Source organism: Sitophilus oryzae, unplaced genomic scaffold (genome assembly GCF_002938485.1).
Source record: "Sitophilus oryzae breed Bouriz unplaced genomic scaffold, Soryzae_2.0 scaffold_1744_pilon_pilon, whole genome shotgun sequence".
NCBI classification, from domain to species: domain Eukaryota; kingdom Metazoa; phylum Arthropoda; class Insecta; order Coleoptera; family Curculionidae; genus Sitophilus; species Sitophilus oryzae.
The window spans coordinates 1,282,474-1,297,194 of NW_022146440.1; the positions used below are offsets into that span (position 1 = coordinate 1,282,474).

The following is a 14,721-nucleotide window of genomic DNA, read 5'->3' on the forward strand; positions in this document are numbered from 1 at the left end:
TAAAATGTAAAGGAATTTTAAATAAATTAATCTCCGCCGATTTCGATAATACTAAAATCGATGCATCGGAACCTTTAAACTCAAATATCTTGAAAACCGTTCACCCTTTCGATCTAAACGGAGAATACCTTTTTTACATAAAAAGCACTAGCTTTAATTCTTAAAGCGAAACATTCTATATGAATAACCGATTTTAATTCATTACCGTTGAGGTTTGGAAATTTTGGTTAGCAGCAAAATAACGGAGAATAAAAGAGGAACTTTTGCAACAGCAAAATAAAAACACTAATTCACCACAACACACCGAAACACTTTACTTTTACCACTGGACGCACGTTTTGCTAATCATGTTGTCAAATGTTAAAAGTAAAGTGTTGTGGTGTGTTCTGGTGAATTAGTGTTATTGTTTTGCTATTTTGTAGCTACAGGGTGTTAAAGTCTTAATAATATATCAATTTATTATAATTTTCTTCCAACTACTTTTAGTGATTAGGATAAAATTTTTGAGGGTAAAAGTTACTAATTTTTCAATTTAAAAAAATAAGAAAATTATAATATCTTCCAAATACTTTTAGTGATTAGAATAACATTTTGAGGGTAAAAGTTACTATAAGTGCTACATATTTTAATGCAAAAAGAGTGTCTATAAATTCATCAGGGATGTGTATATTTCTTCTTGTTCTATATAAAAAAATAATTTTATTATAATTTTATATTATTTAAATATAGATGCAAAAAAACGCAACGGAGAAAATTTTTGGTCAAATTTTTAGAGTGTCATATTTTTGTTATTTTTAGCCCTATTTTCATGACTTTCTTACCAAGCTGTATATAATTATACCAACTGTAATAATCCATAAACTCAGTTTTCTATAAACTTTAGTATTTGGCATATTATACAGGGTTAATCGAGGGTTGTTTTATTCACCTTAACTTTAAAAACACCCTGTGCAATAATTTCGTTTGTAAATTTTCCTAAAATATAATTTTGCAGCCAGAACCATGTCTCCCAAGCATTTTGTTTTTTGGGCCATGTCAGTACATGCCGTGTTTAATTTTTAAGAGCTAAATGAACTTGCCACCAACAATTTGAATTTTTCTAATATTATTGCTTTTTTTAAGTTATTTTTCAATATGACAGAGCGACTTTATGCAATATAACTTTTTAACTTTTTAGCAATATAAATTCGCTGGGTCCTTAAAGAAGAATGGGAAAGAATAACGCAATATGATATATGCAGCCTCAATAACAGTATGAACGGACGTATACAGGCAGCATCCAAGGGAGGCAATACAGAGTATTTTTTACATTTTTTTTCTGTTAGTAACGTTTTTTTTAATTTAGTATAGGTATAGTATTCAATGCAACGTAATGTGACGTTACGACAATAATAGTCACCAAAAACAATCTTGTCATATTAAAAAAAATTGGTCAAGTACGACTCGGACTCGCGCATGAAGGGTTTCGTACCATTCATTATCTATACAACATTAGACACTATATACAGGGTGAGTTTCCTACGATGATCTCTATGGGTATCTCGGAAACTACTGGAGATAGAGAGTCGGTTAAATGGGGAAAGAATTGCAGTTTTCTGGAGTCATAAATATGCGCCTTTCAGATTTTTGAAAAAGTTCATGGCTTACTAGATATTGCGAAAAAAACAAATTTTGGATATTTTAAAAAGTGTCCCTAATTCCATTATAATCAGTTTTAGACAAAAAGTTTTCAGATAAAAGTTGTAGATAATCACATCCCTAATGGGTTTGTGTTCTAGAATTTTTTCTAAAGCCTGTCATTTTTGACATATGACACAAACATATGTTTTTTAAATGGAAACCATAGTTGGCCATGACTTCATAAAAAGCGCTATTTTTTTAAGCTTTTCAGCGATATAAGCTATAATATGTTTTTTTCACAAAATTACTGAGTTATAGCCAATTCTTATCTTTCTTGACTAATATTTCACTCAGTTAGCCATGGAAACAAGTTCAATCGTCGTTGCTCTTAGAAATGTGAAACTGTCACATACAAACTTTGTAAATAAACAAAAATTGTTAAATATGAATTTTTCAAATGAAGAAAAGTGTGTAGTATTATTGGTTCAACTTTTCTTGGCCATACAATTTCAAGGATACGTTGACCGGTGAACGTTTTATTCACGTCTTTTAGAGAACGGTTTTCAAAGACATGTTAGAAAAGTAAATTTTGGACACTTGCGCATTAATAGAGTGGCTCCAACATGACTTTCGTTATGACCCCCCCCCCCCACAATGAAAGAAATGTTAAAAATGTTAAAAATTATTTATATCATAATGTAGACTCAGGGATAGAAGAGGTGGACCAATTGCATGAGCCTCCACGATCACCTGACCTATCCATTTTGGATTTTTTTATGCGGTATAGTTAACAACAAGGTTTACAAAAGAACTTATGAACTAAGAGAGGCACTCGAAGTGGCGGTACAGGAGAAGTTTAATTAAGTCGACCGGTCGTTCTGTGAGAATAGAACATTTTCTAAAATAACTTAAAGTGTATGTAGTGATACCGTTTAATAATAAATTTTGTCTTTTTATAAGTTATAAATCATAACATAATAAGAACACCATGCCAACTAAGTGAAATTAGTCAAGAAAGATAAGAATTGGCTATAACTCAGTAATTTTTTGGGTGGCATAATGAAAGTAATGTTGGAACCACTCTATTGATGCGCGAGTATCTAAATTTAACTTTTCTAACATGTCTTGAAAACCGTTCTCTAGAAAACGTAAGTAACGTTCACCGATACCACCATAAACCAATAATCCTCCACGCTCTTCTTCTTTTGAAAAATTTATATTTATAATTTTTGTTTATTTTAATTTACAAAGTTTGGAAGTGACAGTTTCACATTTCACGACGATTGATAGTGTTTCCATGGCTAACTAAGTGAAATTGTTTAAAAATGATAAGAATTGGCTATAACTCAGTAATATTTCAAAAAAAACATATTAACCGACTCTCTATCGCCAGTAGTTTCCGAGATACCCATAGAGAACATCGTAGGAAACTCACCCTGTATACGCGCGTATAAGTAATTTTAAAAAAAATGAGGAAACACATTACTAAAAATTGTATAAATCAATAATAAATATGTAAAAATTAACAAAAAAACGATTAAAAAAAGTCGCCTTGACTAGGATTCGAACCTGCCTTACTACGGCTCCAACGTCATAGCAGCGTAAAGTCCTAAGATTCTATATAAAATTCTTAATTAAAAGATAATGTTTAGTGAAAGTACTTTTTTATTTATAAACATTTATTTAATTCTGTTTTTAGTATTTGTTCTTAAAGCGGCAACATAGATACATTATCTGTAAAAATTTCAACCGTCTAGCTATAACGGTTCATAAGATAGATCTTTGTGACAGTCGGACGGATAGCGAAGTATTAGTAATAGTTTTGGTAATAGGGTTTCCGTTTTTACCCTTTGGGTACGGAACCCCAAAAATTACATCAAAAAGTAACGATAATGGGAAAAATTGGAAATTGATCGTGATCAGTTAATTTCGCTCTTAAAAATTAACCAAAGCATGTATTGACATGAAGTCATGGTTTTGACTATAAAATTATATTTTAGGAAAATTTACAAACGAAATTATTGCACAGGGTGTTTTAAAGTTAAGGTAACAAAACAACCCCTCGATTAACCCTGTATAATATGCCAAATACTAAAGTTTATAAACAAACTTAGTTTACGAACTAAAGTTGGTATAATTATATACAATTTGCTAGAAAAATCATGAAAATAGGACTAAAAATAACAAAAATATAACACTTTCAATTTGACCAAATATTTCTCCGTTACATTTTTTTGCATCTGAATGATCTGAGTGTATTAATTTTATTATTAAAAAATAATTTTATTTCCAAAAATATATTATAATTTAATGTCAGTTTATTGTCGCTTGGCAGTGTGTTGATAACTGAAATAAAAAAGAGCAAAAGATGTTATTCAAAACACCTTGAACAATAAAAAAGAAACATGTTATTCAAAACACCTTTCCCCGTATCGCAAAAAAAGTATTAGCAAAAGCTTAAACGACGGCGAAAAGACGCCACCTAAAAGCCCTTTAGAAAGTTTTCGGTAGTCACACGCTGAATAAAACATGGAGAGGGTGGATTCGAAACGAAGCCAAGTTTTCCAAACGGGAACAAACGATATTTGATAACAAAAAAGCAAAGTCACTACGAGAACGTATAGCCTGCCCTAAACGTTATTAAGTTCGCCATTAAAAAGCAGATTTACACAGTAATAAAAAATGTAAAATTAAATGTTAGGAAACGTGAATGAGACGATTCTCTGATAATCTTAAAGTATGTAAAAAGTAAATCCCCATTGGCGTAACTAAAGGGGTGCCCGGGGGCGCCGCCCCCCCCCCCCCCCCAGGTACAGCTGAGCACTCCCCAGAGAAATCCTGAATTATGACTCTTGGCTAAGTATTAATTTTTATTTGCTTGTGATGCAGTAAAAATGACGTTTTCTAGTTTTGTTTAGTTAATATTATTTTGTTGTATTCAAAAATGTGTTAATTTTAATTTTTTTAGAAAATTTGTAAGTATTTTAAGTAATCTACGGGAACACGGTTTGATAACCAAGTCTATGAAATTTATTGATAGAGAAATTCATGTAAACGTTCTGTTTAAAAAATGTGTTTTTAAAATTATTTTTCATTTTTAAAAAAACAAAAGTGCTAGGCCCCCCCTGGGCTCAACCCCAGCAACAACATGGAACACCTAGTATATTTTTCCGGTGTTCAATGGGGTATTTATATACCTACAAAATATTATTAAAGTTGCCTACCCCTCAGACAAAGATTTTTCTAGATATTTTAATTTTTATTATTTTGCATTTGCTTTATTATTTGAAACAATCTAGGTGGCTGCGTGATATACCTTTTGTTAATTTAACAAAAATTAAAGATTGTAGAGTAAAATACTCAACGGTAATAAAAAGATACACGTTCAAAACATATTTTAATTATTACAGAATTAAAACTAGATATAAACCTATAATTATTATGCGACATAAATTAGCTAGATGAAATCAAATGCTCAAAATGCTTTCTTTCCTGTTATCTGCATAAAATGATTGTCTTTTCAAAAAGATCTTTTCATTTTAAAAGGCGTATTTGAAGTTCTACCTCGAAAAGTAGCTACAATAATTTCTCTCATGTTGTCGACAATAGTTGGTCGAGTTTTGTAAACACTGTCTATAATATATCCCAATAAAAAAAACAGACTAGATAAAATCAGGAGCATTGGTGAATGCACACTGCATGACTGCATTCACCAACTAATAGAATCATATCAATTCTCTCTGATGTTGCATTTTTCTTCTTTTCTGATGCATTTTCGGCAAATTTCTGAGAATTTTTTTTGTTTTAACTGGCACAAAATGATAAATAGTTGTTAAATTTGGACTAATTAGACAGCTATGTTGAAGTAACGTCAAACATATCATAGCCACCTAGATTTTATCAAATAATAAAGATCTACTCAGATCAAATCATGCGTAAATGAAAATATCTAGAAAAATCTTTGTTTGAGGGGTAGGCAACCTTAATAGTATTTTGAACAGACATGAAGACATGAATTCTCCATTAAATATCGAAATAAAATACTGAGTGTTCCATTTATAATAAAAGAGTAACATGCTTTTAAAGGTGACCAATGTTCAATATTAATTTTGTCTCACCCTGTATAAGTTTTTTGGATCAAGTTTTAATTTGATTTAAAGTTCTATAGTTAATTTAACTACATATTAGGCTATACCGTGTAAGTTACAATTTAGGTAGATTTTATGGTAATTTAAAAATTGTTCTTTATTTCTAGAAAATGTTAAATATGTCAAAAGCCTTACATTTTCATACACTTCTCTTATAAAAGTAACCTTTATTTTTCCCCCGGAATCCGAAAATCAATACAACAATATAGAGTGTTCCATTAGAAAAAACACAACTTTGACATGTAATTTTTTTTTGGGCATACCCTGTAGAACTCTCTGTATTTTTAAAATGTGCTCTAAATCAACCTACGTGCTCATAAAATTTCTTTTCAATACAAACTGTAGTTCCTTGGAGCCTCCGCGGCGTATGAGAGGCGCCACCCTGTACAGGGTCATCGCTGATATGTATGGGAACGGTCGATTATTAGTTAAATATAAGAGGTACCGTAAAAAGTTAAAAATAAAAGTTACAGGGTTTTTAAGTATCTGTTAGCGGGTAATAAATTTAAGTATACAGGATCGGTCAGAAAGCCGTGGCAAATCAAAGGTTCCATTTAAAAAAAATGAAGTACTGAAAGTAATGGAACCCCCGTATATTATTGCATATTTCGGTTCTCCCTTCAATTCTAAGCAAAAATCAAGATCGCCCAACGTACCCCATGTACCTCAAACCAAACGTTTCCGAGTTATTGACTTTTGAAAATATTACTTAAACAATTCGATTTAATTAATTTCGATATCTTTGATTTTATTTAACGATGCCATTCTGCGGAAACTGTGATACTTAAATTATATTTGACATTAGTTTTCAAGTTAGCATTTATAGATGTACTAGCGTGTAGCAGCGACTTCGTTCGCGTCAAATTAATCATTTGTAATGGTGATGATAAAGCAAAGCAAAAATTTCCATTAACATACAAACTGGATAAAATTTTCTCACAATTATGTCAGCATGAGAAAAAACAATATGGCGATATTATTATATACCTTGGTAATATATGAGGGGTAGTTTCATCTCTCTGGAATTTGACTTTCGAAAAATCTGTTTGCCAAAAATAAGCTTTTTACGTCAAGCCCTTTAAGCAGAATCGTGGTTAATCAATTACCCAACTTATTGGAATACCTTGTATGATTTCTTAAAATATTTCAAAATATGTAAAAAACAAAATAAATTATGCGCATCCAAGCGTTTTCCCGAAAGACTAATCGTTTTTTAAATAACAAATAAATGTTGTAATATTTGAGGGGCGTTTTCACCCTCTTTGAATTTGAGATTCGAGAAACCCCTCCTTATCGAACCTACACAGTCAATCCGTTTGCCAACAATCAACTTTAAACGTCAAGCAGTTTAAACAGAATCGTGATTACTCAATGGTCATATTTTATGAAACACCCTGTATAAATTTATAAAAAATCTTAAAATATGTAAAACCAAACCAAACCAAAAATCCAAACCAAACCAAAACGAAATAAAATATCCGTGTTTAAGAGTTATTTCGAAAAACTCACCGGTTTTTAAATAAAAAAATATTTTAATATTTCAGGGATAGTTTCGCCCTCTTAGAATTCGAGTTTCGAAAAATCCCTTCTTATCGAACCTCTACACCCTAAAGTCAATCTGTTTTCCAAAAATCAGCTTTTTACGTCAAGCGCTTTAAGCAGGATCGTGATTAATCAATGACCAGATTTTTCGAAACACCCTGTATACATTTTTAAAAAATGTTAAAATATGTAAAAAAACAAAATAAAATATCCGTGTTTAAGCGTTTTTTCGGAAACTTGACCGTTTTTTAAATAAAAAGGGGTGGTTTTGAGGGGTGGTTTCACCCTCTTGGAACTGGAATTTGGAAAAATTCCTTCTTATCGAACCTCTGCACCCTAGAATCAACCTGTATGCCAAAATTGAGCTTCTTACGTTGAGTGGTTTGGTTGTTGTGGAGCAGGATCGTGATTAATCAGTATGTCAGTCACTTAAGGATTTTATAAATTAGTATAGATTAAATGAGATTATATCAAGTCCGGAAATTACAAAATTTTCGCTTAACATTTCAAAACCCTCAAACACATCGTTTAACATTTCAAAACTTCATAATTCGGAAATTGTTGAATTTAGGTACATAATCGTAATAGATACACATAATGTAATTGTATTATTGTATAACCATACAATAGGCCGATATTTTTTGTTAAGCCACTTTTTAGTTTATAATCTTCGTTTTTTTATCACGTTCTAATAATAGGTAACGATAATCAATTTATACGTACTTTTGTAAGATCACCAGTGTAATATTCGACAATTTGTTCCAGTCTATCCATTAATGTTTCCGACAAAGGTTTCGGAAATAAAACGGTATAATCGACATCTAACATTTCACCTGTCAATTTCATCCACTTCAATTTCTCTTTTTGTGTAGCTACGGACAGCAAATCTTTTTCCAGGCTTCCTGAGGAAATGTACCCGTCACACTGACTAAGAAAAATAATGTGGACTATTACAACAGTTCCGGATAAAGTTAAAGAAATATCTTTAAAATCTCTCTATATATCTTTGTTGTTTTAATAGTCTTACAAAATTCTTTGTTATAAGCAATTTTTGACATTATTTGTGGTATTAATTATAAAGTTTTCATGAAATAAAAGATGTTTTAAAAAATGTCTATAGGGTAAGTCCGGTGAGATGCACCACTTTTCTTATAGGGCTAATAATACATATTGATAGTTAATTTTAAATGAAACTAATGATGCAATCCTAAACTATCTTTAATAATAATTCATAATAGGACTAAGATACTAATATAATAAGTAAATATATATAATAGTAAGAGAACAATAAAAAAATAGAAAATTGGCCATCTCTCCCTACCTTGCGGGAGAGATGGCCTTCCCAACATGGGAGAAATGCCCCGCAAAAAAATACATATACATATTGGTTAAATATCTAAGGTTATTTTTTATTACTAATATCCAAAAGTTGAGGACGGCCCTATGCTTGCTTTTTCTGTGTTGTTGTGACAAAAACGAAACTTGCAGTGTACCGAGCAATAATAATCCCCACCATGTTGGAAGGGGGAGAAACTTGGGCGCCGTACCGCCGACATATGAACGCCTTAAACAAGTTGCAACAGAAACACCTTAGACAACTCTTAAGAATCAAATGGTTCCATCACGTCTCAAACGTATCGGTCCTTGAAAAAGCTAACTGCGAGAGTATTGGAGTGATGGTTACAAAACCCCGCTTAAGATGGACTGGTCACCTATGCAGAATGCAAAAAATCGCATACCAAAATATCTGCTTTACGGTGAGCTTATGAAGACGGTAAGAGGACGCCGGCGCCGGGTGGACAACTCAAAAGATACAAGGATATTTTCCACGAAAACTTAAAAGGGATTAACATGCAGAATGTGTGGGAAGCTCACAATAGAACTCATTGGAGAAGAATTGTAAACTCAGTTAACAGCGACAATTAAAAAGTAAAGAGGCAAAAAAGCAATGAGATTTTTGAATATACGGAGTGCGGTAGACAGAAAACATCACGTATCCTTTATCACGGGCCTTTCAGTCACAGAAAAGCTCATGAAAGAAAACGCCTTGCGTGACCTCTTCTGATGCGTGTCAAATACTCGTCAGCGAGTAATGGCAGTATAGTATATGTATAAAGGATGATTCTCACTATACCTTCCATATCAGCTCCCTTCCGTTTTCCTTCCGTTTCATAAAATAATATATCATGTAAATGAACAGGACTATGCACACTATCCGTTCCGTTTCCCTTCCGTTCCATATCCTTTCCTTCAATACATTTTTTGGCGGACGGACTGAAGCGTATAGGAAACAGCGTTATCAAGTTCTTACATTTCTACCAGCTCTGTTATCATTTTGCTGATATTTATTTATTCTTTCACCTCTTAATTAAATCTATTACCTTTTTCAAAAGATACAAATTTTTTAAATAAAACTTTCGTAATGATATAAATCGTACAATAAAAAGTATGGAACTGATACGGAACGGACTTACGTATAGCGTCAATACAATAAAAAATACGGAACGGATATGGAATGGATATGGAAAGGAATTTTTTTTTTTTTAGAATGAGTGGGAGGGGGGTTAATCAATTCGACCTTACAGATCCATTGTGTCCCCCTTTCTTGAATCATAACTCATCATACAGTCCCAGGGCTTTGACAAAAGCCAGTATCTGGGACGGTTTTATAGAGGGTAGTTCTCCATCTCCAATATCAGTCGTACCAAAATTCATGGCACGAATGGTTATCGTCTCGGCGCACTCAGTGATGAGGTGTACTGGTGTTTCACCATCTTCCCCACAGAATCTGCATTCGCCGTTTCTTCTTAGTTTCAATCTACTGAGGTGTTCATTGAGGAGACAGTGTCCTGTTAAAAACCCCGTGACAATTCGAAGATTGTTTTTACTCAGACCCAGGAAGATCTGTGATTTTTCTTGATCATAAGCCCCCAGAAACTTCTTCGATATGGAAAGGAAACGGAAGGTATAGTGAGAATCAACCTTTAATCTTCCATGTCTTCAGATTTTGATAGTCATATATCTTCTTATTAGAAAATAACTGTAGTGACTACTTCTCCCGGTTAATTACTACAGTAAAATACACGCATATATATAAAAACAGTTCTTTGTAAAAACTAGCCTATTTTTTTATTGACATTCAAATTATGTCAGACCATAATAACAGCAGGTGAACTACTGCCGTATCTAGCGGGAAGCACCTGATGATAAGTCACATGATTAGAAATTTACACGCTGTGGCCATCTCACCCGGTGGGGCATCTGTACCGGACTTACCCTACCTATGTGGCGGATTCATCTCTCCAAAAAAATCCTGTACGGGCATTTCGCCACTGCAAGAAAATCTACAAAATAAAATAGTTATTTTTTGTAAACACTGCTGGCGTTAATCGAACGGAAACTACATGTCAGCAGTTAAGTTTACAGATAAACAAATTTGCCTAACGACCTAAAAAATGCTTAACGTTTCGGAAAGTTTATCTCTTTCCGTCGTCGGAAGCAAACAAAAATACAAAGAATAAAGAAAAAAATATATTTAAAATATTTTAAATTCAACTATTCCCTATTAACTATAAACTTAACTGCTGACATGTAATTTCCATTCAATTAACGCCAGCAGTGTTTACAAAAAATAACTATTTTATTTTGTAGATTGCTTTGCAGTGTCTTGCAGTGGTTTGTGGATTGCTTTGTCAGTTGTCTTGCAGTGGCGAAATACCCATACAGGATTTTTTTGGAGAAAATATGTTCTCTATTAATTTTTTTGGTATTTAATTTTGATATCTCAAATTTTCACAAAAAATTACTCGTTACACATAAAACATAATTCTTTCACATAAAACCCAGAAATCTCACAGAGGACACCTCAGAAATATACAGGGTGGTCCGAACTGTATTCCGGAAACCTCGGCAGCATATTCTGCAGATAAAAGTAAGTAAAAAAGTTCGTATAAAGCTATGTCCTAAAATGCCTAGTTTCGGACATACAGGGTGTTAAAATTTCATTTTTATTTTTTCCAAATAATTTCTGAAATAACGTCAATATTTAAATGAAAATTGGTGTTTGAGAGTTTTTTGACATGACAAATTTGATTTTGATGTCAATATGACTCCTACTTGTAGAGGGCGCCACCTACATATTTTTTAACTGGTTTGAAGAGTAATAACTTTTTGTCCGTACCTGTATAAAACTACTGAGTAAAAAAATATACATTTACGACATTTTTTACGTAAAAAAAGTCTCCTTGTAAAAATCGCTACGAGTAATGGCTTTCCAGATATTTGGATTCGAAATATAAGTACCTGTCGTCATTGACATAAATTAAACATGTTGACTAAATAGTTATTAGACTGAAATCATAAATTTCAAATGTTTTGGTGCCAAAAGTTCAACAGAAACTATTTTATTATCATTTTTTTGAAGAAAAATTTATGATTAATTTAAAAAAATAAAAAGTTCACAAATTTATCATTTTAGTCAAATTACTATTTACTCAACACGTTTATTTTTTGTCAATAATGACATGTATTGACTGTTACCATTCTAAAATCCATGTTTTAAAAAATATACATATATTTTTTCACTCAGTAGTTTTATACAGATACGGACAAAAAGTTATTACTCTTCAAAACAGTTAAAATACATGTAGGTGGCTCCCCCTACAAATAGGAATCATATTGATACCAAAATAAAATTTCTCATATAAAAAAAAACTACCAGACACCAACTTTCATCCATATATTGATATTACTTCAGAAATTATTTAGACAAAATCGAAATAAAAATGAAACTTCTACACCCTGTATCTCCGAAACTAAGCATTTTAGGACATAGATTTATATGAACTTTTTTCCATATTTTTATCTGTAGAATATGCTGCCGAAGTTTCCGGAATACAATTAGGACCACCCTGTATACATTGTCCCTGGAGAGTCTTTACAAGAGGAAAAGTTTTTTATTACTTCCTCTTTTGAGAAAAACGCATTTTTATATGTTTTTGCTGTTTTAAAATGATTAATGACATTTATACTTTTCCAAATTGCCATAAATTAAAAAAATATCAAAATATAGTTGAAAAAATCAAAATGCGTTTCTACGGTAATATCTTTTTTAGGTTTTCATTGTGTGATAGATTTAAATAAATAGTGTTGTGGTACTTTAAGCTTGAAGACGTTTACTAGCAGACCTTGCACTCGAACATTGTTCTTTTTAGCACATCTTTTAGTGCGAAGTGGTGCAAGATGGCTTAATAGCCGTAAAAAATTCATCCCAACTTTATTAGAATATTTTTAACGGGAAAGCGGTAGTAATGGCCCTTTATGTCAATTAAGTGCTATTAAGAAGGTGAGAGAGTTTTGTTGATGTAAATAATAGGTGTTTATATATTTATAATAAATTTATTTTTGTTTCCTAAAATATTTTGATTAAAAAAAATATCAAAATAAAAGTGGGCAACGCGCTGTGCCGGTAAAGCTTAATTACGTGACTAAAAGTTTATTTGCTATGAACTGTATGTTCATATTGCAAACAAGCAACTTTAATTGAACTTTATATCCGAAAGCAAACAATGACAGGAAAAATAGTAGGTACTTTAGAAGGAATACTTATATATCGTATACACAGATACAGGCGATTAGGATTTATTTATTTTCTCGTGGTACACTACAAAAATGTAAATAAAGCCTGGGATCAATGTACTGACTTATAGAAAATATAATATTTTGTAATTTCACAATAATGTATTAATTGTTGGTTACGAGTATCTTTCATTCAAGAAACTGAGGCTGGACTAAACGGACAACCGCATAGTTACCAAAATATCAATTATCAGACTATCAAAATGTAGATCTAATAACAATTTGACGTTTATACTATTACGTCAAAAGCAACTTTTTTCCAAAGCCTACCATGACCTCACTGAATCATCGTTTCTTGTCCACTGTTATTAATATCTTAATTATTAGATATTAATACTTCTGGTATTCTTAATATTATGGTATTCTGGTATTTCGTCGATTTTAAAATAAACTAACTGTTTGTATCTTATTTTTTGTTAGAATGGGCATAATCAAGAGGGCTACTGATACCGTGTTGTAAAAATAAGGTAATTAAAGGCTTATTTTTTGGTATTTATTATTATTTTGCTAATATCTTCGGTTTGAAAGAAGATACCACAGAAGATGCGGTTTTCGCTGACTTTTTAAGCTTTTACTACTTTTTACGATCAGCTAAAATTACATACACTATTGCATTTAATTTTTTTGAAAAAAACGCGCAATGTTTGTTAAATTGTAAGACAACGCCCCTTAGCGTCTACGTTCAAAAGCTCATTATTATTGTTTATATGGTGTAATATAGAGTAAGAAACCCTCTTTTAAACGAGCCCTCGCTTGTTGATTTCCGATCATCCAGTCCAGAGTTATTAATATTTAAATAAAAACAGATCTAACCTTCCCCCACCACTTTATTTTTGTAGATAGGGGAAAACGGCTCTAACAAAAAATATTCAAAATTTACTGAAGATTAAGAAGCTATTAATTATAGTACACCTTATTTAGGCAAAATTGTGTAAAAACTCCATTTTCTTATTTTTTGTTGTAGTTGCGCCCCCCTAGCGGTCGTTCTACAAATTTGAAAATAATTTCCAGCAATTTCTCATAGCCTCTTTAGTTATAAATATTTTTTCCGCAGACCCTACGGCTAATACTTTCCGAGATACAGCCGAGAGCTATTCTTAGTGGGACACCCTGTACTCTCGAATGTATCTATTCCCATCTCGCTTATTCTTCTGACTATATGACCAAAGTGTTTTAAATAAGAGATTCTTTCAGTACTATAACAGTCTTTCTTGTAGTTGTCCTATGTTTATTCAGTCCACGATACTTAGTTGTTGGTTGCCTATAACGATACAATATGGTTCAAAAGTCTCAATTTGTTTCCGATCGGTTTACATTTAAGTTTCGAATGCCTAAGTTGCTATTGATAAAATCAGTTGACTGGCTATTTGTACTTTAATAATTATAAAAAAAATCGGATAGTTCTGGTGTCTGATCTGACAGGCGTTTATTATTTAGCGTCTTGACTTCTTCTGAGAGTTGAAAAATACGAATTCTAGACCTAATACAGATATGGCCACTTACTTGTTGCTGTAAACATTGGGCGAAAGTGAATCCTTCGGGATAGCTTGGATACTAATAGATGAGCATTCATCCAGAGAGGGTGTTATATATTATAATAAAACTTTCCTTTCTAGACTGACCATTTTATTAAAGAATGTTGATGTTTTATTAAAGAATGTTGAAGGAATTCAATACTATTATAAGTTTTTTTTTATATTATTATGTAATCAGGTTCTACCTTCCTGTCATGTGAAGCCAATATATTCGCTTATACGCGATATAATAGATTTAC

The 14,721-nt window shown here is 31.9% G+C and overlaps 1 protein-coding gene across 1 annotated transcript in view; it reads right to left on the minus strand.

Moving 5' to 3' along the window:
- Window positions 1–14,721, minus strand: part of LOC115881898 (DNA oxidative demethylase ALKBH2-like) — a 29,152-nt gene that overhangs the window by 12,059 nt on the left and 2,372 nt on the right. Inside the window, exon 2 of the mRNA XM_030899620.1 lies at window positions 8,034–8,238. Within this exon, the coding sequence (XP_030755480.1) occupies window positions 8,034–8,238 (205 nt within the window). The remainder of the gene's footprint in view (window positions 1–8,033; window positions 8,239–14,721) is intronic.